Genomic DNA, 27,430 nt, shown 5'->3' on the forward strand with positions numbered 1-27,430 from the left:
AGTACCCACCAACCAGATCCAAGATACAGAACATTATCATCACCCCAAAATCTCCTATATGCCCCCACCCAGTTATTACGCACCAAAATTAACTCCATTTGTTTCTGTTTCTATTCAGTTTCAGAAATACTTCCCCCTCCATTTTTCATAAGTTAATTTGGAAATTGTAGAAAATATTAACATGATTCAAAAGGCAAAACCATAGTTAGTAATGTTTTTCCTCTCCCCTCTGTTTCCTCCAATATTTAATTTGAAGTATTATGGCTAATTTATTTTTAAATGAGTCACGTGGCATTTTTGTCAGAAAATTGCATGGACAGTAATTTTCAAAGCATTCTGAAGTACTTCACAGCTCCCTTCATTCAGTTCAACCAATATTGAGTGAGCACTTAATTTGGCAAAGCACAGTAATGGAAAGAAAGGTGAACCAAACAAAGGCTTGTCTTTAGATGCTCCAAGCCTAATTTGGGAAATAGGCCCTTAGACATAGAATTCTAGTCCAAAGCACACTCTGAATATAATAATAGAAATGCAAAGTTCTACATATAAAATTACCATTTATAATAACAACAGAAAAGAAAACCTGTAACATCTTTTTTCTTAGTAATTTACCTGAGAAAAACTATATTGGACATTTTATAGATAAAAATTTTAGATTCTGGCCGGGCGCAGTGGCTCACGCCTGTAATCCCAGCACTTTGGGAGGCCGAGGCAGGTGGATCACCTGAGGTCGGGAGTTCGAGACCAGCCTGACCAACGTGGAGAAACCCTGTCTCTACTAAAAATACAAAATTAGCTGGGCCTAGGGGCACATGCCTATAATCCCAGCTACTAGGGAGGCTGAGGCAGGAGAATTGCTTGAACCTGGGAGGCGGAGGTTGCGGTGAGCCGAGATCGTGCCATCGCACTCCAGCCTGGGCAACAAGAGTGAAACTCCGCCTCAAAAAAAAAAAAAAAATTTTAGATTCTACAAACAGATGTAATAGATCTGAATCAATGGTGGGATATACAATGTTGATGGATGAGATGACTTATTGTGAAGATGTCAATTTTTCCCAAATCTACAAATTCAATGTCATTCTTTTTGTTGTTGTTGTTGTTTGTTTGTTTTTGTTTTTGCTTTTGTTTTAGTTTTGAGACAGAGCCTCACTCTATTGCCCATGCTGGAGTTCAGTCGTGCAATCTTGGCTCACTGCAGCCTCTGCCTCCTGGGTTCAAATGATTCTCTTGCCTCAGCCTCCTGAGTAGCTGGGATTACAGGTGCCCACCACCATGCCCAACTAATTTTTATATTTTTAGTAGAGATGAGGTTTCACCATGTTGGCCAGGCTGGTCTCAAACTTCTGACCTCAAGTGATCTGCCCACCTCAGCCTCCCAAAGTACTGGGATTACAGGTGTGACCCACTGCACCCAGCCAAATTCAATGCCATTCTAATGAAAATACCAGCAGGATATTTTAAGGAACTTTAAAAACTTATTCTAAAATGTAGATAGAAGAATAAATGTCTATGAATATTTAAATTGATTTTTGAAAAAAGAACAGGTGAGAGACTTTCCCCTCTACAATTTGAGAAATGCTGCAAAGACATATTAATAATAATAATAATAATAGGTAGGAGTGCACAGTAAAAGGCCAGTAAACCAATTAATAGAATGTAGAGCTCAGAAACAGATGATAAGATAAAAGTAATTTTACCTCAAGGGGAGGATGGATTGTTTGGTATTGGAATGGATGGATCATCACTTGACAGAGCTTCCAAACCAGTGTGTCACATTACAAGTTATAAATGGATTATAGGTGTACAGAGCTATTGATCTCCTTGACCCTTAGGATATCCAGGAAGAACCTAAAGTGGTCAGAGCTCCCAGGCTGGTGGCTTTCACCAGTGACTATGAGCAGTCCCACCAATTTACCACATTATGTTAAGCATATACTATCATATCCTCTTGGTTCGATTACCTGAAAAAGAAAAGATCTGGAGAAAAATGGAGTTGGATTGCTACCCTATATCACATACAAAGGTGACCTCTAGATAGATTACAAACCTAAATGTGAAAGGTAAAACTGTAAATGTAGGATAATTTCTCTATAACCTGAAATAGTGTAGAACTTCTTAAATAAGACCCCAAACCACAAGACATAAGGTGGAAAGTCATAAATTTTACTACATCAATTTTAAGACTTCCGGTTCAATGAATGACACCATAGACAAAGGTAACAGACAGATGATATACTGGGAGAAGGTATTTGCAATGTCTAAAACTGACAAGGCATTGATAGCTACAATGTCCAAGGAACTCAGGTAAATTGACAAGAAAAAGGCAGAGGACAGAATTGTTAAAATGGGAAAAGCATATTCACAGAATTGACAGACCACAGAAGGGGAGTAACTGCATTGGCTAACAAGCCTATGAAGAGATGATTAGCTTTACTAGTATTCAGAAACGTGCAAATTAAAATAACAGTGAGATATCAAGTTATACTCATCAGATTGACACAAATTTTGAAGTCAGATAACACCAAGTATTTGTTAGCATGAGGAGAAAAAATGATTTTTCATGTATTGTTGATGGGAGTGTAAACTGTTATACAGCTTACAATCTGACAGCATTTGTTGGTACTAACCATGTATTCCTACACCCAGAAACCTCAGTGCTGCATGTATATCCTGCAGAATCTCTCCGTGGTTTGAAAATAGGACACTTATGGGGACGTTTATAACAGAATCATTTGTTTATCACAGATTTTTTTGTGTAAGGGATTAGAGGCAAACTAGATGTCTATCCATAGAGAGATGTACATGTAAAATGTGGTAAATGCATACTTTCAAATATTACATAAGGGTTAGAAGCAATAAAGTAGTTGTGCAAATAGTAATACAGACCTTGAAGATATTCTTGAGCAAAAATGAGAAATAGAATGTGATCTATAACCCAAAGACAGCAACATCAATTTTAAATACACACACACGGCCAGGCGTAGTGACTTACGCCTGTAATCCCAGCACTTTGGGAGTCCGAGGTAGGTGGATCACGAGGTCAGGAGTTCAAGACCAGCCTGGCGAAGATGGTGAAACCCCATCTCTACTAAAAATACAAAAATTAACCAAGTATGGTGGTAGGCACCTATAATCCCAGCTACTCAGGAGGCTGAGGCAGAGAATTGATTGAACCCAGGAGGCGGAGGTGGCAGTGAGCTGAGATCACACCACTGCACTCCAGCCTGAGTGACAGAGCGAGACTCCATCTCAAAAAAAAAAAAAAAAAAAAAATACACACACCCCAAAAACTAGATAGATAGATGGATGGATAGATGATAGATAGATTAGATAGATAGATAGATAGATAGATAGATAGATAGATAGATAGATAGACAGACAGATAAATAGATATAGAGAGATGATAGGTAGATGACAGATAGATAGAAACACATAGAGATAGAAGATAGATAGATAGATAGATAGATAGATAGATAGATAGATAGATAGATAGATAGAGACAGAGGGAAAGAGAGAAAGAGAAAGAGAGAGAGATTTGTTAGATATCCTGGACTCATATCAAATATATTAAAGAAGATACCTGAGAGGGATAGAAATGAGAATGGGGATGTGGATGAAGGAAAAGAACTTTTCAAAATGAGGAGTTGGACATGGACTAATGATGACATTTTATCATGAACTGATAGATGTAATTAACTTGGCTCTTTGTAGCTGAGTTATTCCCCCAAAATTTTTAAGTGATGTGGGAAGGCAGACATCAACTCCAACCAGGGAAATCTGAGAAGTCTGTTTGAAAGAGGGCAGATTTGAGCTGAGCTTTGAAGGATGGATAGAGCCTTGGTAGAAAGTTCTGGAAGAGAAGGGAATTTTTTATGAGGAAACAGCTTGGTTGGAAGCCAGGTGGTGAGAGAGTACAAGATGGATTTAAGTATCAGCAAGGAGACTGTAATTTTTGAAGTCTAGGGCAAGTAGGGGTGTTTTGTGGAAAATAAGCCTGCAAAGACAGGTGGGAGTTGAATGGTGAAGGGCTTTCAATGTGTGATTAAGGAGTGTGGATTTTATTTTGAAAGTAATATGGAGTGGTTTACAGTTTTTGAGCAGGAGAGCAATAGGACCAGACCTAGGACGATTACTGTCACAGAGTGTTAGATGGACTGCTGCAATGTTTGACTGGACACAGTGAGAACTCCAGAGGCTGTTGTCACTATCCAGGTGAGAGCTAATGAGGGACTGAGCTAGGCTTTGGTTATTGGTTCCTAAAGGGACTAATAAGAGTGGCATGGACACAGACTCAGGAAATTGGCAGGACCTGAGAAATAAATTAGAATGCTGTCTCATCTTTATAGCAAAGGTGGTGGAAATTGTAGGAGATGGATGAAGTCACCATAAGAGAGACAAGAGCCTTTGGGCAAAATGAAAGGGGCCAGTGAAGAGGGTGATGAAGGGACAAAAGACTGAAGAGCCCATAGTATAGTGCAGTAAAAGCCAAGGAGGAGGTTTCAGAAGGGAAAGGAGTGTTCAGTGATGACAAATGCTTCAGAGGTCTATGGTATTAGAATTTAACAGAGGTCACTGGTTACTTTCCAGAGAGTACTCTCAAGAGAGAGGAGTTGGTAGGCCCAGATTTCCAGGGCTTGTAGAGAGTGAAAGGAGAGGAAATGGATGCAGCGAGTGTTGACTGGTTTACCATGAAGTTTGTTCTGGAAAGGCAATGGAGAGATGAGATGATAGCTTACAGGGAACAGGAGTGAGGGAGTCAGAGGAAGCATTTTTGTTTGTTTTATTGGTTAGTATCACGCACTCCAGAGCATGTTTCGAAGACGGAAGGAAAGCAACCTGTCCAGAACATGGAAGAGAATAGTTACTGGAGTAGGGTCCCACGGGCTAGGAGCCCTGGAGCAGCTGCCTGGCAGTGCTCACTGCAAGCTAGCCTTGCTGTATCTTGGTGTGCACCTTCCCCCAATTGTGCTCTTTAGCTTTGCCTTTGGGAGATCTTTCCTCTTGCACATGCACTTACTAGAGCTTCTCCCACCCCCATAACACCCCCTCACTTTTTCTTCTCTTGGGTTCCGGAGACTGGTTGAAACTGGACTAACAAAGACACCTGTCTTCGTCAAGTCTGCAAGTCAAGGGATGTGATTAGCTGCTTGGTTCTCAGGCCAAAGGACCTGAAGTACTCAAAGCCCTGAAGGGGAAAGTACTTGAAGATTTGTTTTCCACTCAGCTTTAAGGGACAAGTGTTGCTACTCTTGGCCGTGGCGGCCTTCATAGGGGACTTTATCTCTACAGAATTCTGTATTAACTTTTTCTGAAAGATTGCCAGCACCCGATTCAGAAGCTTTTAAAATCCTCATAAAACCAGAGAATGAAAAAAAGCAATAATGGAGGTGGAAGGTAAGCAGAACATGGGACTTCCTGCCCAGTTCACCATCCGGCCAGGCCCCTGGTCTGGCCAACTCCTTTTCACCCCTTTTTCTCCCCCAGGTCCTAGGGTTTAGCCTGTTTTGCTTGCTTTTCTGACTGCCACTTCCTCCCTCCTCGATTTCCCATATAGATACCTTTAGGTATGGTTTCCTGATTTATCCCTAACTCTGCTTTCTGTGAGAACCAGAAAATGGACTGTTAATTTGTTTAAGGTGTTTTCATTGCTACAAACTGTAAGGAAACAGTTGGGCAGAGTGAGATATAACCAAAAGTAGATGACGGTGTGAAAGTGGGGAAGGTACAGAGGATGAAGAACCCTGACAAAACATCAGTCTTTAGTGAGCTGTGAACATCTGTGCTGCCTACTCTCCTCCCTATACAGGCCATTGACTCTGACCTGGGAGTTAGCACCATTATCTCCCCAGCAGCTGAAACCATCTCTCTTTGAGTTAAATGCTAGACAAGGTCTTCAGCCTGAGGTAGATGTGGGGTGAGGCTGCTAACAGTCTAGTGGATTTTCCCTGTGTGTGAATCCTCAGGTTGCTTTCTCTGACTCCAGATTTGTCTTGACAGAATTGGCTCAAGTACTAAATGTTGTACATAATTTATACCTCTAGGTGGTTCAAGCGTCTCACTTTGAGCAAGGGCAAATTTTCTTTTTTTTTTTTTTTTTTTTTTTTTTTTTAATTTATTTATTATTATTAAACTTCAAGTTGTAGGGTACATGTGCACAACGTGCAGGTTTGCTACATATGTATACTTGTGCCATGTTGGTGTGCTGCACCCATCAACTCGTCATTTACATCAGGTATAACTCCCAATGCAATCCCTCCCCCCTCCCCCCTCCCCATGATAGGCCCCGGTGTGTGATGTTCCCCTTCCCGAGTCCAAGTGATCTCATTGTTCAGTTCCCACCTACGAGTGAGAACATGCGGTGTTTGGTTTTCTGTTCTTGTGATAGTTTGCTAAGAATGATGGTTTCCAGCTGCATCCATGTCCCTACAAAGGACACAAACTCATCCTTTTTTATGGCTGCATAGTATTCCATGGTGTATATGTGCCACATTTTCTTAATCCAATCTGTCACTGATGGACATTTGGGTTGATTCCAAGTCTTTGCTATTGTGAATAGTGCTGCAATAAACATACGTGTGCATGTGTCCTTATAGCAGCATAATTTATAATCCTTTGGGTATATACCCAGTAATGGGATGGCTGGGTCATATGGTACATCTAGTTCTAGATCCTTGAGGAATCGCCATACTGTTTTCCATAATGGTTGAACTAGTTTACAATCCCACCAACAGTGTAAAAGTGTTCCTATTTCTCCACATCCTCTCCAGCACCTGTTGTTTCCTGACTTTTGAATGATCGCCATTCTAACTGGTGTGAGATGGTATCTCATTGTGGTTTTGATTTGCATTTCTCTGATGGCCAGTGATGATGAGCATTTTTTCATGTGTCTGTTGGCTGTATGAATGTCTTCTTTTGAGAAATGTCTGTTCATATCCTTTGCCCACTTTTGGATGGGGTTGTTTGTTTTTTTCTTGTAAATTTGTTTGAGTTCTTTGTAGGTTCTGGATATTAGCCCTTTGTCAGATGAGTAGATTGCAAAAATTTTCTCCCATTCTGTAGGTTGCCTGCTCACTCTGATGGTAGTTTCTTTTGCTGTGCAGAAGCTCTTTAGTTTGATGAGATCCCATTTGTCAATTTTGGCTTTTGCTGCCGTTGCTTTTGGTGTTTTAGACATGAAGTCTTTGCCCATGCCTATGTCCTGAATGGTACTACCTAGGTTTTCCTCTAGGATTTTTATGGTATTAGGTCTAACATTTAAGTCTCTAATCCATCTTGAATTAATTTTTGTATAAGGAGTAAGGAAAGGATCCAGTTTCAGCTTTCTACTTATGGCTAGCCAGTTTTCCCAGCACCATTTATTAAATAGGGAATCCTTTCCCCATTTCTTGTTTCTCTCAGGTTTGTCAAAGATCAGATGGCTGTAGATGTGTGGTATTATTTCTGAGGACTCTGTTCTGTTCCATTGGTCTATATCTCTGTTTTGGTACCAGTACCATGCTGTTTTGGTTACTGTAGCCTTGTAGTATAGTTTGAAGTCAGGTAGCGTGATGCCTCCAGCTTTGTTCTTTTGACTTAGGATTGTCTTGGAGATGCGGGCTCTTTTTTGGTTCCATATGAACTTTAAAGCAGTTTTTTCCAATTCTGTGAAGAAGCTCATTGGTAGCTTGATGGGGATGGCATTGAATCTATAAATTACCTTGGGCAGTATGGCCATTTTCACGATATTGATTCTTCCTATCCATGAGCATGGTATGTTCTTCCATTTGTTTGTGTCCTCTTTGATTTCACTGAGCAGTGGTTTGTAGTTCTCCTTGAAGAGGTCCTTTACATCCCTTGTAAGTTGGATTCCTAGGTATTTTATTCTCTTTGAAGCAATTGTGAATGGAAGTTCATTCCTGATTTGGCTCTCTGTTTGACTGTCACTGGTGTATAAGAATGCTTGTGATTTTTGCACATTAATTTTGTATCCTGAGACTTTGCTGAAGTTGCTGATCAGCTTAAGGAGATTTTGGGCTGAGACAATGGGGTTTTCTAAATATACAATCATGTCGTCTGCAAACAGGGACAATTTGACTTCTTCTTTTCCTAACTGAATCCCCTTGATTTCTTTCTCTTGCCTGATTGCCCTAGCCAGAACTTCCAACACTATGTTGAATAGGAGTGGTGAGAGAGGGCATCCCTGTCTTGTGCCAGTTTTCAAAGGGAATTTTTCCAGTTTTTGCCCATTCAGTATGATATTGGCTGTGGGTTTGTCATAAATAGCTCTTATTATTTTGAGGTATGTTCCATCAATACCGAATTTATTGAGCGTTTTTAGCATGAAGGGCTGTTGAATTTTGTCAAAAGCCTTTTCTGCATCTATTGAGATAATGATGTGGTTCTTGTCTTTGGTTCTGTTTATATGCTGGATTATGTTTATTGATTTGCGAATGTTGAACCAGCCTTGCATCCCAGGGATGAAGCCCACTTGATCATGGTGGATAAGCTTTTTGATGTGCTGCTGAATCCGGTTTGCCAGTATTTTATTGAGGATTTTTGCATCGATGTTCATCAGGGATATTGGTCTAAAATTCTCTTTTTTTGTTGTGTCTCTGCCAGGCTTTGGTATCAGGATGATGCTGGCCTCATAAAATGAGTTAGGGAGGATTCCCTCTTTTTCTATTGATTGGAATAGTTTCAGAAGGAATGGTACCAGCTCCTCCTTGTACCTCTGGTAGAATTCAGCTGTGAATCCATCTGGTCCTGGACTTTTTTTGGTTGGTAGGCTATTAATTATTGCCTCAATTTCAGAGCCTACTATTGGTCTATTCAGGGATTCAACTTCTTCCTGGTTTAGTCTTGGAAGAGTGTAAGTGTCCAGGAAATTATCCATTTCTTCTAGATTTTCCAGTTTATTTGCGTAGAGGTGTTTATAGTATTCTCTGATGGTAGTTTGTATTTCTGTGGGGTCGGTGGTGATATCCCCTTTATCATTTTTAATTGCGTCTATTTGATTCTTCCCTCTTTTCTTCTTTATTAGTCTTGCTAGTGGTCTGTCAATTTTGTTGATCTTTTCAAAAAACCAACTCCTGGATTCATTGATTTTTTGGAGGGTTTTTTGTGTCTCTATCTCCTTCAGTTCTGCTCTGATCTTAGTTATTTCTTGCCTTCTGCTAGCTTTCGAATGTGTTTGCTCTTGCTTCTCTAGTTCTTTTAATTGCGATGTTAGAGTGTCAATTTTAGATCTTTCCTGCTTTCTCTTGTGGGCATTTAGTGCTATAAATTTCCCTCTACACACTGCTTTAAATGTGTCCCAGAGATTCTGGTATGTTGTATCTTTGTTCTCATTGGTTTCAAAGAACATCTTTATTTCTGCCTTCATTTCGTTATGTACCCAGTAGTCATTCAGGAGCAGGTTGTTCAGTTTCCATGTAGTTGAGCGGTTTTGATTGAGTTTCTTAGTTCTGAGTTCTAATTTGATTGCACTGTGGTCTGAGAGACAGTTTGTTATAATTTCTGTTCTTGTACATTTGCTGAGGAGTGCTTTACTTCCAATTACGTGGTCAATTTTGGAGTAAGTACGATGTGGTGCTGAGAAGAATGTATATTCTGTTGATTTGGGGTGGAGAGTTCTATAGATGTCTATTAGGTCTGCTTGCTGCAGAGATGAGTTCAATTCCTGGATATCCTTGTTAACTTTCTGTCTCGTTGATCTGTCTAATGTTGACAGTGGAGTGTTGAAGTCTCCCATTATTATTGTATGGGAGTCTAAGTCTCTTTGTAAGTCTCTAAGGACTTGCTTTATGAATCTGGGTGCTCCTGTATTGGGTGCATATATATTTAGGATAGTTAGCTCTTCCTGTTGAATTGATCCCTTTACCATTATGTAATGGCCTTCTTTGTCTCTTTTGATCTTTGATGGTTTAAAGTCTGTTTTATCAGAGACTAGTATTGCAACCCCCGCTTTTTTGTGTTCTCCATTTGCTTGGTAAATCTTCCTCCATCCCTTTATTTTGAGCCTATGTATGTCTCTGCATGTGAGATGGGTCTCCTGAATACAGCAGACTGATGGGTCTTGACTCTTTATCCAGTTTGCCAGTCTGTGTCTTTTAATTGGAGCATTTAGTCCATTTACATTTAAGGTTAAGATTGTTATGTGTGAACTTGATCCTGCCATTATGATATTAACTGGTTATTTTGCTCGTTAGTTGATGCAGTTTCTTCCTAGCCTTGATGGTCTTTACATTTTGGCATGTTTTTGCAATGGCTGGTACCGGTTGTTCCTTTCCATGTTTAGTGCTTCCTTCAGGGTCTCTTGTAAGGCAGGCCTAGTGGTGACAAAATCTCTAAGCATTTGCTTATCTGTAAAGGATTTTATTTCTCCTTCACTTATGAAACTTAGTTTGGCTGGATATAAAATTCTGGGTTTAAAATTCTTTTCTTTAAGAATGTTGAATATTGGCCCCCACTCTCTTCTGGCTTGAAGAGTTTCTGCCGAGAGATCTGCTGTTAGTCTGATGGGCTTCCCTTTGTGGGTAACCCGACCTTTCTCTCTGGCTGCCCTTAAGATTTTTTCCTTCATTTCAACTTTGGTGAATCTGGCAATTATGTGTCTTGGAGTTGCTCTTCTCGAGGAGTATCTTTGTGGCGTTCTCTGTATTTCCTGGATTTGAATGTTGGCCTGCCCTACTAGGTTGGGGAAGTTCTCCTGGATGATATCCTGAAGCGTGTTTTCCAACTTGGTTCCATTTTCCCCCTCACTTTCAGGCACCCCAATCAGACGTAGATTTGGTCTTTTTACATAATCCCATACTTCTTGCAGGCTTTGTTCATTTCTTTTTCTTCTTTTTTCTTTTGGTTTCTCTTCTCGCTTCATTTCATTCATTTGATCCTCCATCACTGACATTCTTTCTTCCAGTTGATCGAGATGGTTACTGAAGCTTGTGCATTTGTCACGTATTTCTCGTGCCATGGTTTTCGTCTCTTTCATTTCGTTTGTGAGCTTCTCTGCATTAATTACTCTAGCCATCAATTCTTCCACTTTTTTTTTCAAGATTTTTAGTTTCTTTGCGCTGGGTACGTAATTCCTCCTTTAGCTCTGAGAAATTTGATGGACTGAAGCCTTCTTCTCTCATCTCGTCGAAGTCATTCTCCGTCCAGCTTTGATCCGTTGCTGGCGATGAGCTGCGCTCCTTTGCCGGGGGAGATGCGCTCTTATTTTTTGAATTTCCAGCTTTTCTGCCCTGCTTTTTCCCCATCTTTGTGGTTTTATCTGCCTCTGGTCTTTGATGATGGTGATGTACTGATGGGGTTTTGGTGTAGGTGTCCTTCCTGTTTGATAGCTTTCCTTCTAACAGTCAGGATCCTCAGCTGTAGGTTGTAGCTGTAGGAGATTGCTTGAGGTCCACTCCAGACCCTGTTTGCCTGGGTATCAGCAGCAGAGGCTGCAGAAGATAGAATATTTCTGAACAGCGAGTGTACCTGTCTGATTCTTGCTTTGGAATCTTCCTCTCAGGGGTGTACTCCACCCTGTGAGGTGTGGGGTGTCAGACTGCCCCTAGTGGGGGATGTCTCCCAGTTAGGCTACTCAGGGGTCAGGGACCCACTTGAGCAGGGAGTCTGTCCCTTCTCGGATCTCAACCTCCGTGTTGGGAGATCCACTGCTCTCTTCAAAGCTGTCAGACAGAGTCGTTTGCGTCTGCAGAGCTGCTGCGTTTGTTATTATTTACTGTGTCCTGTCCCCAGAGGTGGAGTCTACAGAGACAGGCAGGTTTCCTTGAGCTGCTGTGAGCTCCACCCAGTTCGAGCTTCCCAGCAGCTTTGTTTACCTACTTAAGCCTCAGCAATGGCGGGCGCCCCTCCCCCAGCCTCGCTGCTGCCTTGCCGGTAGATCACAGACTGCTGTGCTAGCAATGAGGGAGGCTCCGTGGGTGTGGGACACTCCCGGCCAGGTGTGGGATATGATCTCCTGGTGTGCCTGTCTGCTTAAAGCGCAGTATTGGGGTGGGAGTTACCCGATTTTCCAGGTGTTGTATGTCTCAGTTCCCCTGGCTAGGAAAAGGGATTCCCTTCCCCCTTGCGCTTTCCAGGTGAGGCAATGCCTCGCCCTGCTTCAGCTCTCGCTGGTCGGGCTGCAGCAGCTGACCAGCACCGATCGTCTGGCACTCCCCAGTGAGATGAACCCAGTACCTCAGTTGAAAATGCAGAAATCGCCGGTCTTCTGTGTCGCTCGCGCTGGGAGTTGGAGACTGGAGCTGTTCCTATTCGGCCATCTTCAAATTTTCTTATAAATCATTGTTTACCAGGAATTGCTGGCTCCCCTCTGGCTCCCTCTCCAGCCTGGAGCCCAAGATCAGCTATTTCCACATTGTTCTTACCCTCCTCCTATTGGACTTATCCCTCTCCCTCACCCGCATACTCACCCCCAGTACTTCTGATATATATTTGCCAGTGCCCAGACCTGGAAAACCCCACCACCTGCTTTGCTTCCTCCTGCTCCTAAGCTGCCAACTATTGTTTGAGGAAGTTTCCTCCACACATAAAAACGTGTTCTCTAGTGTCGGTGGAGCTCTCAGTGCTGCTTGGTAGGCCTTCACACTTTTCTGACAATTGACTTCCTGTCACATCCTCCATAGCATCTCCTTCTGGCCCTCCCAAGTCATCCTCAACCTCAAATACCTTCCCTCTCTACTCATGAGCTCACTTCCTACATTTGTTGAGAAAATTGAGATCAATTTTAAATAGACATTCTCCACTTCCCTCTTACTTACCAAAATGTGCCCTGGGTCTTTTCTTTATGCATTTTTTTCTACTCTCTAGTTTGGAAGAATAAAAAGCCCTCCTCTATCTCCAAGATAAACCCATCAACAGTCCTTGGGTTGAGAATCATATCCCTCCTGCCTTCCTATGCCTTATGGTATATACTCATGTGCATGCATAACTTCTCTTTTCTAACTTGGATTGAGAGTTCCTGAAGGACAAGACCCATGTTGCATTCATTTCTGCATTTCCAGCATGTTGCACCATGGCATAGTCGGCAATCAAGAAATTGCCCGATTTATCTCTAAAAAATTTCCTCATCGATTTACTGAACCAATGAGTTGTCAGTGGAACAAGTAGACTGATTTATTTGTCCTTGGTGCATCTACATAATTGATTGCTAAGGTTGCCACGGGGCAGCAAGAAGAATTTAGGGAAGAGTCAAGAGGATTCAATACGCTCCAGACCCAGGGTTTTTGGTGGAGTTACATGACATTTTAGTGGGAATTTTTGACCAAGAATTGACCTGCCACCTTATTAAAGGAATAGTGGGAAAAGCCGCTAGACTTAGACTAAAGATCTCGGTCTGCTGCCCGTAAACTGCATGGCCATGGACAAGTTAGCACCTGGGCCTCAATTACTTTCTCTAGTACATTGAGGACAGTGTTGTTATGAGCATTAGATGGAGTCATACGTGTGAAAACACTTTGCAATCTGAAGCACTTCGCCAATGTAAACTTGTGACTCTTATACCTGATGCCACCAACAGCTCTGGGGCTTCTACTTTATCAATACCACAGCTGCCACCACCTCCATTGCCCATCTTTCCTGTTGCACACAGAACTTGATCGCATCTCAGCTTCCAACTCTTCATGATAGAAAGGGAAAATATATCAGAAATGTGGAACTCTCATTCCCTTCCCATCTTTTTCGCCTGCGTGTGTCTGTGCAGAGGGCTTTACTTGTCCATAGGGACTACTACATATTGTTGTGAGGGTCAATGGAAGGGAGCTGTGTCATCCCATCTTCTTCAGTTCAAATCCATGAATGTCTATGATAATCTATGATTATATGGCAGGCTATGCCAGAGTACCAGCAGGCTCTACCATTTTAGCAGGCTCTTGTGCCTGTGGGCATGTGTGTTTGGATTGGAATGTGTATCTCTTTATCAGCATAGGTGTGCATATTAATGCTTCTCTGGTTCTAAATGAATACAGGAGTGTAAGTTTGCATGAACAGCATCAAAACTGTGTAAGTAAACTGCTTCCGTCTCTTCCTTGCCCTTCCATCTCAGAGCTCCCTGAGTTCTCTGACAAGGAGGTCCTGACAGAATTTCTTTGATCCTACCCTTTTTTTTAACTCCTTCTATTTAAGGATTAGTAGTTGGTTGCTCCCAGTTACCTCTCACTCCCAAAACTTGATGGCTTTTCACCAGAGAATCAGGGAAGTCAACATTGATCCAGAAGCAATCAGCTCACACCAGCTCAGTATTGGACCAAAGGTTGTATAGCATATCAAAGATGGGCAATATATTGTGTCAGAGAAAAATGCCAAAAGTATCCCTTGTCTAATGGAATAGATACACTACAGCAAAAATTGCTCTGAAGTGAATTTCTGGCAAGTCCTGTTTCACTTTGATTTTTATTATAAAACCATAGCTGTGTTTTGCTAGAAAAACTAAAAGAAAAAGATTGGCTCCAGATTGTAATTAAACTTTGTATTTTTAAATAAACCATACATTTGTAATAATGTAGATCTAATAATTTTGAAATTGTAATGAGACTCGTGTGCGAGACAGTCAATTTGCTCCCACCTTTCACAGCTTTAAATTCTGCTCCTCTTTTTATTCAATCTTTTTTCTACTGAAAGCACTTCCTTAGGGGTTTACTGCTTCATGGGTCTAGCAAATGAGATTTGTTAGTTTGTTTGTTGGACAATTGGAGTTTGGTTATTCGAGCTTTTTCTCCAAAAGCAAAGTTTTGTCAGTGGAATGAAACTATAGCTCATTTTCACATGCATTGTCTCCACTGACGCTCAAAGCAACCTGGGAAATGGGTAGAGCAAGTAATATCCCCATTTTGCTGATGAGAAAACAAAGGCCTAGAGATTAATTAACTTTTTCAGTATCATACAGCTAGAAGGTTGGAGCAGGGAATTGAGTCTAACTCTTATACTTCTGCTTCAAACAGGAGACTTTTTTAAGAGGCAAAGGTGACATCAATTCAAGTTTGCTAGGAAACTTTCAAATCAAAATCATTCTCAAATTAAGTATTTCATGTCTTTCCAACAGGTTTATTAGTTTCAGGTTAAATTCATCCCAAGTGGAGTTGTGTTTATTTACTCATGCAGTCTGGAAACTCGGTACACACTGGGGCTCTTTGTATAGACTGAATGCTCATTCCAAGGGATATGGGGGCTCATTCAATAATTTATAGTAGTTAAAAAGGTGTTTAGTTGTTCTGTTTTTATTTTTATGTCCAACTGTTGATCATATTTACAGTTTTATATGATTTTTTATTCTTGCAATTCCCATTAAATATCACAAAAGGGAAGTTTGGTATGGTTCCTGATAATAGTTTTGTGAATGTGTTATGGAAGAAAGGGACACCTGAAGATTCTCCCATGAATTTATTTGCCTCTATCTAGGCAGCTCCACTTCATCCTATTTTAACAATTATATTTCCCAGGGATAAAGGAAAATATGACATGTCTAAAGACTACTTCTCCAATTTCTGCTCAGCGTAATGACCATCAAGTTAGCATACTGTGCCTATATTCCTTCTGCCACTAAACTAATATGCTAGCATTGGAGACTCATAGCACATCAGAATTTGTCCACCAGAACCTAGATAAACTGACCATTACCCACTGACCAGGTAAGAAGGCCACTTTAATTGTGGAACCAGAAGAAATCCCCCATCTTTTAAGTTCTAGGGAGTGCCATTCCTTGAAGTGCATCTTATTTCTTAATTTATTAATTATATCAGTACATTTCTATTAAAGAGTACCTATTCCAGTGAAAAGTGTGGGTAAATTGAGATAAAATTGCTTTGGTATCGATGAAAATAACAATATTTTCTCCGCAGTGTAGCTCTTACTGCTCCTGTTCATGAGTTTGTGTCTCTGCGTTCAGAGCATCATTCAATGCAGAGACAGTGTAGCTTGGTGGAAGAAACAAAGCCTTTGGTATCAGCAAATTGGCTTCACCAGTTGCTTGCTGTGTGATCTCAGGCAAGTTTCTTAATCTCTCTGCATTTGAGTTTCCTCATCTGTAAAATGAGATTCATACCCACCTGTTAGGGCTGTTAAAAGATTAAAGGAGGTGAATTTAAGGAATAGCACTTTATAAACTCTTGGTAAAAGAAAGTTATTATTATGTTTTAGAAGAGAAATATGAGTAAACAGGGAGAAGAAGTGGATGCAAAGTCTTGCCTAGCAAGAGTTAACTTTATCAGTCTGGAATATGTCTTCCTAAAAATTTCAACATGCTGACAATAACTAATGGAATGGATGTATGTATCTTTGAAAACAAAACGTGTAGATGCGTGTCTTCATGCCTGGGCTGGCTGCTTCAAACGCTGGTTATAGCTGAAGAACTAGAAAAGAAATGTGATTCCATTTGAGTGTTGAGGGGGAGACTCTGATACTATTTATTAGCTGTGGCAGACCTGAAAATTGTCTTTGCAAGACATCGATCACTATGTATGTATGTATGTATTATGTATGTATGCATGTATGTATGTATGTATGTAGATGGAAAGGGTCACTGCTCTTGTTGGCGAATTGTAGATGATGTTAACATTATCAAGCTGATCCAAAGCTTCTTGGGCCACAAAATAGGTCTGTATATCTGCATGATATGAGTCTTTACCTGCCATATGCTAGACACATTCTTCGTCCCCAGCATTCTTTCTTTTTTATTTACTTCGGCAGGCAATGCTAGTTCATTAGTGCTGTTACTAGGAGAGTGAAGTGTATGGCTCTATGGATACTCATCTTCGTTTGTTTCAACAGAGAGAGCACACAGTTGACTGGGAGGCTCTGATGTAACGCTTCCACTGAACAGCTGTGTGACATTAGCCAGCCCTGTTGGCTAACTGCTTTGCAGCTTGGTGCCCTTCACCTGCCTTGCAGATGTATTGTGACGATCCAAAGGAATGGTGAAAAGAAAATTGCTGTGAAATTTAAGTATTCTGCTTATGGGGATGTTATTATTAGTATCTCTCTTACCACATTTCATTGCTGGGAGAAGGATCCCTAGCTACTGAGGTAAAGTTTGTTAAGTTCTTGCATTTCCCCCACCCACTAGCTGAAATGAGAATTTCAGTTGTAAAGTAAGGACAAATTGTAAAAATCAAGCCACCTTGTTCCTAGGCTGGAGGTCAAGGGTCTCTGCTCCCCCTTCTCAAAAGGCCACAAGGAGTATTTTAGGATAGTGACATTCTTTTAATTCCATTTTGCTCCTAGCAAATGAGACTTGGAAGTGGCCTTCTCAAAGATTCCCAAGTGCATATCTAATTCTCTATTTTCATTCATTTCATAATTATGCATTTTCCCCACAATTATGTTTTGTGTGTTTACTGCACACCAAATGCTGCATCTCCGGCGATATAGTGATGAACAAATCTCACTCTGTTTCCTCAAATCTTCCTGTTTTGTGGGAAAAATGTGCTAAACATCTCCCTAGATGTTCGCCCAGGCATCTTAAATTCCACCTGTCCAAAGGTGAATTCCTCATCTTCCGCCCAAGACTCTTCTTCCTCTAAGTTCTCTCATGTCATCAAAGAGATCCACTCAGTTGCCCAATCAAGAAACACTGGAGTCATCATTTGCACTTTCCTCTGTTTTACTCGTCATTTCCAATATGGCACTAAGTCCTTATAGTTTTTAGCCTCTGAAATATCTCTCAAATCTGCCTTTTCCCTGTCTCCATTGCCATGAACCTAGTCCAGGTCACCATTATTTCTCTTCAGGAGGTCATAGCCCCCTTATGGGGTTCCCTGTCTCCAGTCTTGTTACCCCATCCACTCCTTTCCTCTTGTGGTGTGTCATAATGAGGAAGAAGGAGAGGTGCCCTAAGCCATAGTGATAAAGGAATGCTGAGGGCCTTTCAGAGATTGTGAACTCCAAACCTGCACAAGCCATAATCATTTGCTAAATAATAGTACATCAATAACAACAAATAACTTTTATTGCACATTTAATATATGCAAGGTGCAATGCTAAATGATTTACAACAGGGATTCTCCAAGTGTAGTCTTTGATCCTGTAGAGTCAGCACCACCTGAGAACTTGTTAGAAATGCAAATTTTTAGACCCAGCCAGAACTACTGAATCTGAAACTCTGGAGCTGGAGCCCAGCAATCTGTGTTTTATTCACCTCTGGGTAAGTCTGATGCATGCTAATGAGTGAAAATAATGATCTACTTGAATTTTCTTATTTAAGCTTCATAATTACCCTATGAAGTAGACACTGATATTATCCTCACTTGACAGCTGAGGAAATTTGAAGATGCCATTTGTCCCAAAGTCTTACAGTGGTGAAGAGGGAATCTGAATCCTAGACTTTTGAACACTGAACCCTGTACACTTAGCTAGCACATTGTGTCACTTCACTAAATACTGAACAAAACTGGAAGCCAAACTAAAGTTTAAAACAAAACATGCTAATGTACCAGATTAAGCACCTCAGCATCTATAAATTTTTGTAGGTTATCCTCTATTGCCCTTTCTTACTGATTCTCTGTGATCTCACCTCTGCTCCAGCCAGACCCAGGATTCTGACTGGCCCTCACTTACAGAATTCGCTGATTCCCATGAACATGTTGTTCTTCATATTTAGAATGTATTCACTAACATTTTGTTGGGTCTTTCTTTGCTCCTCTGCTCCCTTGTCAACTCACATATCTCTTAATTCCTCTTGGATTTGTGATATATGCCATATAATTTTAAAAAATGCATTGCATATGACTGGTATGGTTTGGCTGTATTCCCACCCAAATCTCATCTTGAACTGTAGTTCCCATAATCCCCACATGTCATGGGAGGGACCCAATGGGAGGTAATTGAATCATAGTGGCGGTTACTTCCATGCTGTTTTCTTGATGATGAGTGAGTTCTCATGAGATCAGATGGTTTTATAAGGGGCTTCCCCCACCCTTCACTCTGTACCTCTCTTTGCTGCCACCATGTGAAGAAGGACATGTTTGCTTCCCCTTCTGCCATGATTATAAGTTTCCTGAGGCCTCTCCAACAATGCTGAACTGTGAGTCAATTAAATCTCTTTCCTTTAATACAATGACCTTATCTCCAATACTTTTTGTGATATGGCCTTATCTCCCCCAACAAGCTTAAATGTTGCTTGAGGGCATGGGCAATGCAGTGTGTTTCTTTTGTGTATTGCCTTCTCACCCCCTACATGTATGTTCATACTTGCCAAGCACAAAACTCAGCATGAGATGAAAAGTGTTTAATTAGGTTGGTGATGGGTCATGTGTTATCTGCTTTCAAGGGATAACATAACTGTAAGTTTCATGAATGTAGAAACTATGTCTTACCTGCCATCTTAACCCCTGTGCCTAGCACAGAGTAAGTGCTGAATAAATCATTGTTGAATGGATAAATTCCATTCAGAATGAGAATCAAAGTCATTTCACTGAGAGATCTCAGAGAACAAAGAATGCCCAGAAACTACATTAGATTTAGACCATTTCTGTTTTCAAAGGCTCTAAAAGGTATTGTTTTAAAAGTCTACAGTTGATGTTGTATGTACTTGGGTAAGTCCCTTTCTCTTTCTGCCCTTCAACTTCTCCATCCTGAACTGGATCAATTCCTGAGTCTTATACAGCTCTCTTTTTGGTGATTCTGTGATCACATGTTTCCTGATTGCACTCTATTGCAACTATTATCAATTAAAGTTAAAATTCTAAGGCCCCCACAACCATCTGAATGGATCCGTCCTCTTGGCCTGGGGCTTTCCAAAGCTAACCTGGAAAACTAGTTTAGTCCATGATGGGAACAGGGAACCAGACATGCCTCATTATACTCTCCTCCCTTTTGGAGTTACTGATAGAACAGGCTCTTTACATCTGATAAGAAATATTTACCGTCTATTCTCTCCGAAGCCTGCTACCTGGTGGCTTCATCTATTATGATGTATCCTTGGTTTCCACAACCCCTTATTATAACCCAGACATTCTCTTCTATTGATAATAACTCTTTCAACAAATTGCTAATCAGAAAATCTTTGATTCCACCTATGACTTGAAAGCCCCCCACCTTGTCCCAGGCTTCCAGTTGTCCCAGCCTTCCAGAGTGAACCAATGTACATCTTACATGTGTTGATTGATATCTCATGTCTCCCTAAAATGTACAAAACCAAGCTGTGGCCTGACCACCGGCCACATGTTCTCAGGATCTCCCAAGGGCTGTTTCATGGGCCATTAGTCACTCATATTTGGCTCAGAATAAATCTCTTCAAATATTTTACAGAGTTTGACATTTTTCCTCAACACTATATAGACTTCCCAACAAGATACTGATGTACCTGGGCCACTGGCTTCTCAGTGTGTATGTCCATTCAATCATTTCTCCACTCAGCAAACATTTACTGATGCCCACTGAGTACCATGCATAGTGCTGAGCACAGGTGATTCAGTAAAGAGTAAGACATAAGCCCTGTCCTCAAGGAGTTCAGTCTGTTGGGAGGTATAGACACATAAACAGGCAATCTAGCCCACACAGTTGGGTGGGGGTAATCATGGAAAACTCCCTGGAGAAGCTGATATCTTGGTTAGAGCCAAAAGATATAGAAGAGGTAGCCAGGAGAGCAGAGCCATATACAAAAACACATAAAAAGGCCCTGGGATAAGAGGTTCGGAGAGAGTAATGCAAGATTGGAGGTCACAGGCAATTTGGCAGGCTGTGGCAACACTCCAGGCGAGAGATGAGAAAGACTTGAACTAAGACCACGGGGCTAGAGATCAATGAACAGATGTGAGTTAGATTTTGCAGGTAGAATTCACAATACTTGCTAATGGATCAGATGTGGGAGGTGAGGGAATAGAAGGGTCATGGAGGACCCCTGAGTTTCTGGCTTGATCAACTTTATGAATGGTGCAATTTACTGAGTTAATTCCATTAACTCAGAAAAAGGGAGCTGGTTTGGAGAATGGGGTTGACGAGAAGCCAATGTGATTCAGTTTGGGGCATGTTGGGTTTGAGTTGGAATATCTATTTGAATAGATCTCTTATAAGTCATTGACTATAAGGATCTGGCACACTCAGAAGAGAAATATGGGCTGGAGGTTCAGATTTGGGAGTCATCAGTATGTAGATTAAGACCCTTTAGGAGGAAAAATAAACACTGAGAAGCCAAGTGCCCAGGAGAACCAGGACACCAGTGCTATGTAAAAGGAGAAATGCTCTCACAGATGTGGGGTGCTGGCATACATGCTCATCTATTCCCAAGCACACATCTCTGCCCCCAAAGAGGGTTGCTCAATGATGTCTGTGCATCTCCAACTGAAACTTAAGGGAAGGAGCATTGAGTGCCCAATCCTATAAACTCTCCATTTTTTCATAAATGATGCCTAAAGGAAAAAGGGAACTGATGCTTTCATTCTATCTGCCAGGTGTTTTATATGTATTAACTCATTTAAATGCTGACAATAATCCTAGGTAAGAGCTATTATTACACTTCAGCCCTTGATATTCAAGATGGTAATGTCCCTTGCCCAAGGTCACATAACTGTTAATTGGCAGTAAGGAGACTTCACGTAAAGTGTACCTAACAGCATCGTGCCACCTTCTACAATACAACTGGAACCTTAGGAAGGCCTGTGCACACCCTTCTCCCTTCCCTGCTTCATAAATACCATTTGCATCCCCTAGCTTAATGCTTTGCTTTAAAAATCCCCCTGGGAAAAGCAAAGCTCTAAGTTGTCAGTCATTAACGCCTCAGTGGGAATGAGTTTCAGATTCTTCCTCAGGAACAAATGTTAATTTTATGGGAGAAGAACACTGGAACCTTAAGGGAGGTATAAAAAGGCAGAAAGGGACTAACTTATAAAAAGTCAGCCTCCTTTACCAGTTTCACTGTCCAATCTAGTGTGAGGCATATGCTTTTAAGATTCGTCAATGATATTTCTACATATGTCTACTATTTTATAGGCAGCCCCATTTCTGAGTCTTTTACCCTAGTTATCTGGGTCTAATCAGAGGTCACCTTAAACTGCACACTGATCCCAACTCACTGTGGTTGGCAGGAGGCAGCCAGCCTGGGCTGTGGTTGCAGACCTGCAGTTCCTGGCCTTAAGCACAAGTCCCAACTCATTCCCTTGAGAATTAGACCCTGATGTGCATATTTAAAATTCTGAGCAGATGGAAGCAGGAGAGCTCATTGGAAAGACTTGGAGGAGTTCCTTCTGCCCTGTCTGGGTCTGTTTGCCAAAATAAATGACATGTATCAGGGCAAGGCATTAGTCCAAGCCCATTGAAATTCTGCTAGCTGTCCAAACAGTGATGGTGTGTCAGATTGGTTCTGTGAAATGACCAGGGTTAGGAAGAAAGAAATAATGTGTGAGCATCTGGCTGCTGCAGCCTACTGATGGGGACAGTCCCAGGGGCGGACCCAGGGTAGTGGAGGGGCAGCCTCAAGGACCCCCTAAGACATCTGCCACTGGCAAACAGGGAAACAGCCACATACTGGCCGCAGGCAGTCTGTTTAGTTCCATGCCGTTCCTACTAGCCATGTGACCTAAACAAGTCCTTCCTCTTCTCTCGGCCTTTTTCCCCCACCCGCCCCATGTATAAAATAAAGCCTGGATTGAATGGTCTCTAAGGGCCTTTCCTGCTCGAACATTCTGTGACTTCTCTGACACTGGTTTGATTTCTTTTTCTCTGTAGAGGGAGAGGCCCACCCACCCACCTGCTTATCTGTAGTCTCTATGTTCTCACACTGACCTCTGCTGGCCATTATGAAAAATGTCGCTTATAGTGTCGGATGGGAAAGGAAAGGAATTCACCACTGATTTAGTTAATATTAAGCTTTAGCTGTACGGGTAATGAGGCAGAAATCCTGTGCATTAGAGATGAGGAAAAAAGATCATACAGCTATAAGCACAAAGTAAGCGTATCTGGATGACAAAACAACCCGCAGAAGAAATGGGTCTCCCTCTTTTTTTTCTCAGTCACTTTCATTTGTTCCCGGTGTTCTGTGCCACTGTATGAAAGGACATCCATGGATGGGAAGGCTTTTTGTCTCATATCCTATGACTGCAGGCTCCATAAGGGCCTCACACCATGCTGAGGAAACAGTTCTGGACGAGCAGAAACCTAGAAACTTCCCACAGGCCCTGCTTCTGGCCCTTGATTCAATGTGAGAGGTTTCAAGCTGGGCTGCTGGCACGCCCACCAACCCAAGCCGGAACCTGGGGCCAATCCAGAAGTGCACGTTCGTCTGGTGGTGCCTTTTCAAACTGCCATTTGGAAAAAGAATTAGAATTTTAAAAATATATGTGAGTTCTTTAGGAGAGTTCCTTTCAGCTCTCAGGGTGGAACACAGGTGTCAAGAAATTCTGCATGCCCACCAAGCCAGGGGTAAAGAAGCAGGCTGTGGGACCCTGCCTTTTCTGCATAGAATCGGAGTTCCAGTTAAGTCTAGCCCTCAAGTTGCCTACCTCCTAAGTCTCCTTGCTTACCCTTGCTTACCATGTGCTTGCAAAGGTAAGGGACCAGAGGTAGAGGGTGCCAGTCCCTGTGCCTATGCTGGGTGCTGCTGGGACTCTTCTCTCTAATGGTGTGAGCAGGATGGGACTGGGCCACATCACAACCTGCTCTGTCAGTAGCTGTTCAGTGATTTCCCTTCCTTCCCTTGATGTGGGAAAACTTTTGGCAGGGCTTGGATTTGGGTCAAGCATTCAGTGCCCTGACTGGATCCTCTCTGCTAGTAATAACATGGCCTCTGCAAGCCCATCCTGCCCTCCATTCTCCTATCAAGCAGTTCCCTCCTCCTCAACAGCTGGTTCTTATCTGCCTCCCTTGTCCCAGCCTCAGGCAGGCAGCCATGGCCTCATTCTGACATACACGTGTTCTCCTGAATGCTCCTCGATGACTTTCAGCCATGAAAGACCGCTCTTCTCCCAACTCTCCCTGTTCCCAAACCTCTGAGGGTTCCCTGGGTCCTGCCACATCAAGTCTTCAACTTTTCTGCGGTACTTTCCGGGCCCATTTCAGCGGGAACCTTTCTAATCAACCTTTCCAATGCAGCCCGTGACTTCCCCCAGCCATGGGCAAAATGTGAGCATTCCACAAACCCTCCATTGCCAACTCTTTTTGTGTGTTCCCGCAGCACTTAGGCTGTGTTCCAAATTTGTACTGTTTGCTGTGATTTTGTATGTATTAGTCTTGAAACCTAGGCCCACATTTTCTTTCTTTTTTTTTTTTTTTTTAATTATACTTTAACTTCTGGGATACATGTGCAGAACGTGCAGGTTTGTTACATAGGCATACATGTACCATGGTGGTTTGTTGCACCCATCAACCCATCATCTACATTAGGTATTTCTCCCAGTGCTATCCCTCCCCTTGCCCGCCACCCCCCAACAGGCTCCCGTGTGTGATGTTCCCCTCCCTGTGCCCATATGTTGTCATTGTTCAACTCCCATTTATGAGTGAGAACATGCAGTGTTTGGTTTTCTATTCCCATGTTAGTTTTCTGAGAATGATCGTTTCCAGCTTCATCCATGTCCCTGTAAAGGATGTGAACTCATTTTTCTTACAACTGCATAGTATTCCATGGTATATATGTGCCACATTTTCTTTATCCAGTCTATCATTAATGTAGGCCCACACTTTCGACCTCCTACTCATTGTCAACAGCACCCCAGCACTATTTTTTAAGTACTGCTCTTTTTCTTTTTATATTATTAATATGTATTATACACACATATACACATATACACACATATTTATTGATTTTATGAAAATCCCAATAATAATAAATAACAGAACCACTGTAAACAAAGTTCCAACAATGGGAGGTAGGAACCTAAAAAGTGAAAGTTTACTCCACCCCCATCATTCCCAGAATGAAGCCTGTGAAACAGTTTGCAACCTATCATTTTTTGTAGGCCACATGTTGGATATTGGAAAAGGTTGAGTGGTAGGTGGTGCCCAAGAGAACTGCATTTCCTTGGACAGAGCGTCTTTTACTTCCTTGCAAGGGTCGTAGGTCTTCGTGGGCCTGATTGACACTCGAAATTATACTCGAAAGGATCGTCACAGCTGGTGGCCACTTGCATCTCCAGTACTTAACTGTAGCCACAGCATAAGGCATCTGTCCCATTTTCAGCCTTTAAAAAAGTAAACCTTGAAGGTGAACAGTAAAGGGCGTGCTTAATGGGCTTTTCAAAGTTTTTCACAGATTTGTAGGAAATTATGGACAGTCAGTAAAGGGGCCAAGAGGTGGAGATGGGAAGCATTTATGAAAATGGACTTTCTACCTGATACGGTGTTGTGTTCTCTGAGAGGTAATGCATATTACTAATGGTTTTCATTCTTCTGCCAAGACAATTCAGTTCCTACTGGGATTTGTTCTAAATGATAGACCAGCCTGCCTATGTTGCACCCACTGGGGTTAATGCTCAGTCTGAGTCCACTTTAAAATGTCAGCCTGAACTCTCAGACTTAATTGTTACAGACATTTTATAAGCAGGGCATTTAAAATCCTCAGGCTGTTCCCTCTTGCTGTCATAATTGATACTTAATAGATATTCTCAGGCTTCTTGTATTTTACACATTCGACACTTTACAGATTGGAGAGGAGAGGAGAGAGGGATAGGAAGAAAGAACAAATAAGCAATTCATGTGTGTATATGTGCATGTGTATGTGTGTTTTCCCTGTGAATGTCTGCTACTAGGTGCAGCGATGGAGTCCTGGGATCTGCCAACAAAGATGAGCTCTTGCAGGTTTGTCAGCTTGTAAGTTTCTGGGCCCACTCTGGCCCCCTGTGGCAATGTTCTCTAGGTACAGTCATTTCTGGATTTCACTGCAAGCACATGGTTGGCCATTTGGATGTGAGTTATAAAATGTCATGATGCTCTCCAGCGTTCTGTTCTTTCACTATTTTGACAATCTGATGGATGGCCTGGCATTAACTAGGAAGAGGACAATATTATCCAGCCTGAATAACTAATTTCCTAAGAAGTACAAAGTTGAAGGATCTTGGTGCACATGAATCGTATTAAATGTGCTTATAAAATGTGTTCTATCCAAATAAGCTTAGCAGCCCCTAAAATAGCCTTTTCTGATCTGTGTCTGGAACTTTGGCGTGCCTCACAGATCTCTTAGCCAAAATTATTCGGTGAAGTGATGACAGTGCTCTTTGTGTGTGGGAAAATGAGAAGTATTAATGCTAAGTCCTCTATTGACTAATTGCACTCCTTCTGTCCACCTTAGGGGCGACCTGGACCAATTGGAATTCAAGGCCCATCAGGTCCTCAAGGATTCACTGGCTCTACTGGTTTATCGGGATTGAAAGGAGAAAGGGGTTCTCCAGGCCTTCTGGGACCTTATGGACCCAAAGGAGATAAGGTAAGACCAGCAAAGCTTGATTTCTCTTTGATGCATGGGCCACAAATGTAAAGATCAGAAGTTCTCCATCCCAGTTCTGCTCATTTATGATGTCATTCCTGAGTAGTTTTGTGCCAGGCTGCATTTCTGCATTTTTTTTTTTTTTTTTTTTTTTGAGATGCAGTCTCACCCTGTTGCCCAGGCTGGAGTACAATGGCGTGATCTCGGCTCACTGCAACCTGTGCTTCTTGGATTCAAACGATTCTCCTGTCTCTGCCTTCCAAGTAGCTGGGATTGCAGGTGCCTGCCACCATGCCCAGCTAATTTTTGTATTTTCAGTAGAGATGGAGTTTCACCATGTTGGCCAGGCTGGTCTTGAACTCCTGACCTTGTGATTCACCCTCAGCCTCCCAAAGTGCTGGGATTACAGTCATGAGCCACCGCGCCCCACCCAGGCTGCATATTTTAATAAGAGTTGGGATGAGTGATGGCCTGCCAATGATTCAGCCCACTTGTGGAAGGACTCTCATAGCAAGCACACCATGAAGTAAATGTATTAGCTGCTTGCTAAACAAGTGGGCTCACTGTGGTAAGAAGTCAGGTGGGTTTGAACTGTGCATGGACCAGAAGTCCAATCACCTGGGCAGCCGAGATCAGGAATCCGAGCAAGGATACTGGGAAGAAAGGGGTCAGAGTGCTTACAAGCAATCTAGGCCACAAATATAGGGAAAGAGCTGCAAGAAACGAGAGTGATAATGTCATGGTGGCAGGCTGACTGTTCAGCTGCTCAGTTTATGTTGCCTGCCTACTTTAATCACCTTCTATTCACCCCGTTGGTGAGGGAAGGATTCCCTCACTAGGATCATGGGGATGACTAAAGATATGACACCTGACACTGGACAGATGAAATTGACAGCAATTTGTTAGTCACATATACTCACAGCTCAGGGGAAGAGGATACCACATACCACATAGGGCCACACAGGGATAGCACTTGGGAACAGAGTTTAGAAGAAAAGGCTGTGCGAAACAGACTTTGTAGTATCAGTAGGGCAGGGTGCCCCTGGTTCCTGAAGGTGGATGCAATTGGCTTGTTTGAATAGTCCACTAGGCCAGTGA

At 42.0% G+C, this 27,430-nt stretch overlaps 1 protein-coding gene across 7 annotated transcripts in view; it reads left to right on the forward strand.

Moving 5' to 3' along the window:
• The window catches only part of COL4A6 (collagen type IV alpha 6 chain), a 300,057-nt gene that overhangs the window by 208,897 nt on the left and 63,730 nt on the right, over positions 1-27,430 (forward strand). For all 7 annotated transcript variants that reach the window (XM_073013472.1, XM_073013471.1, XM_073013473.1 and 4 more), the window contains exon 4: positions 26,198-26,332. In XM_073013472.1, coding sequence (XP_072869573.1) covers positions 26,198-26,332 — 135 coding nt within the window. The remainder of the gene's footprint in view (positions 1-26,197; positions 26,333-27,430) is intronic.

The sequence above is a fragment of the Chlorocebus sabaeus genome, chromosome X, assembly GCF_047675955.1.
Source record: "Chlorocebus sabaeus isolate Y175 chromosome X, mChlSab1.0.hap1, whole genome shotgun sequence".
NCBI classification, from domain to species: Eukaryota; Metazoa; Chordata; class Mammalia; order Primates; family Cercopithecidae; genus Chlorocebus; species Chlorocebus sabaeus.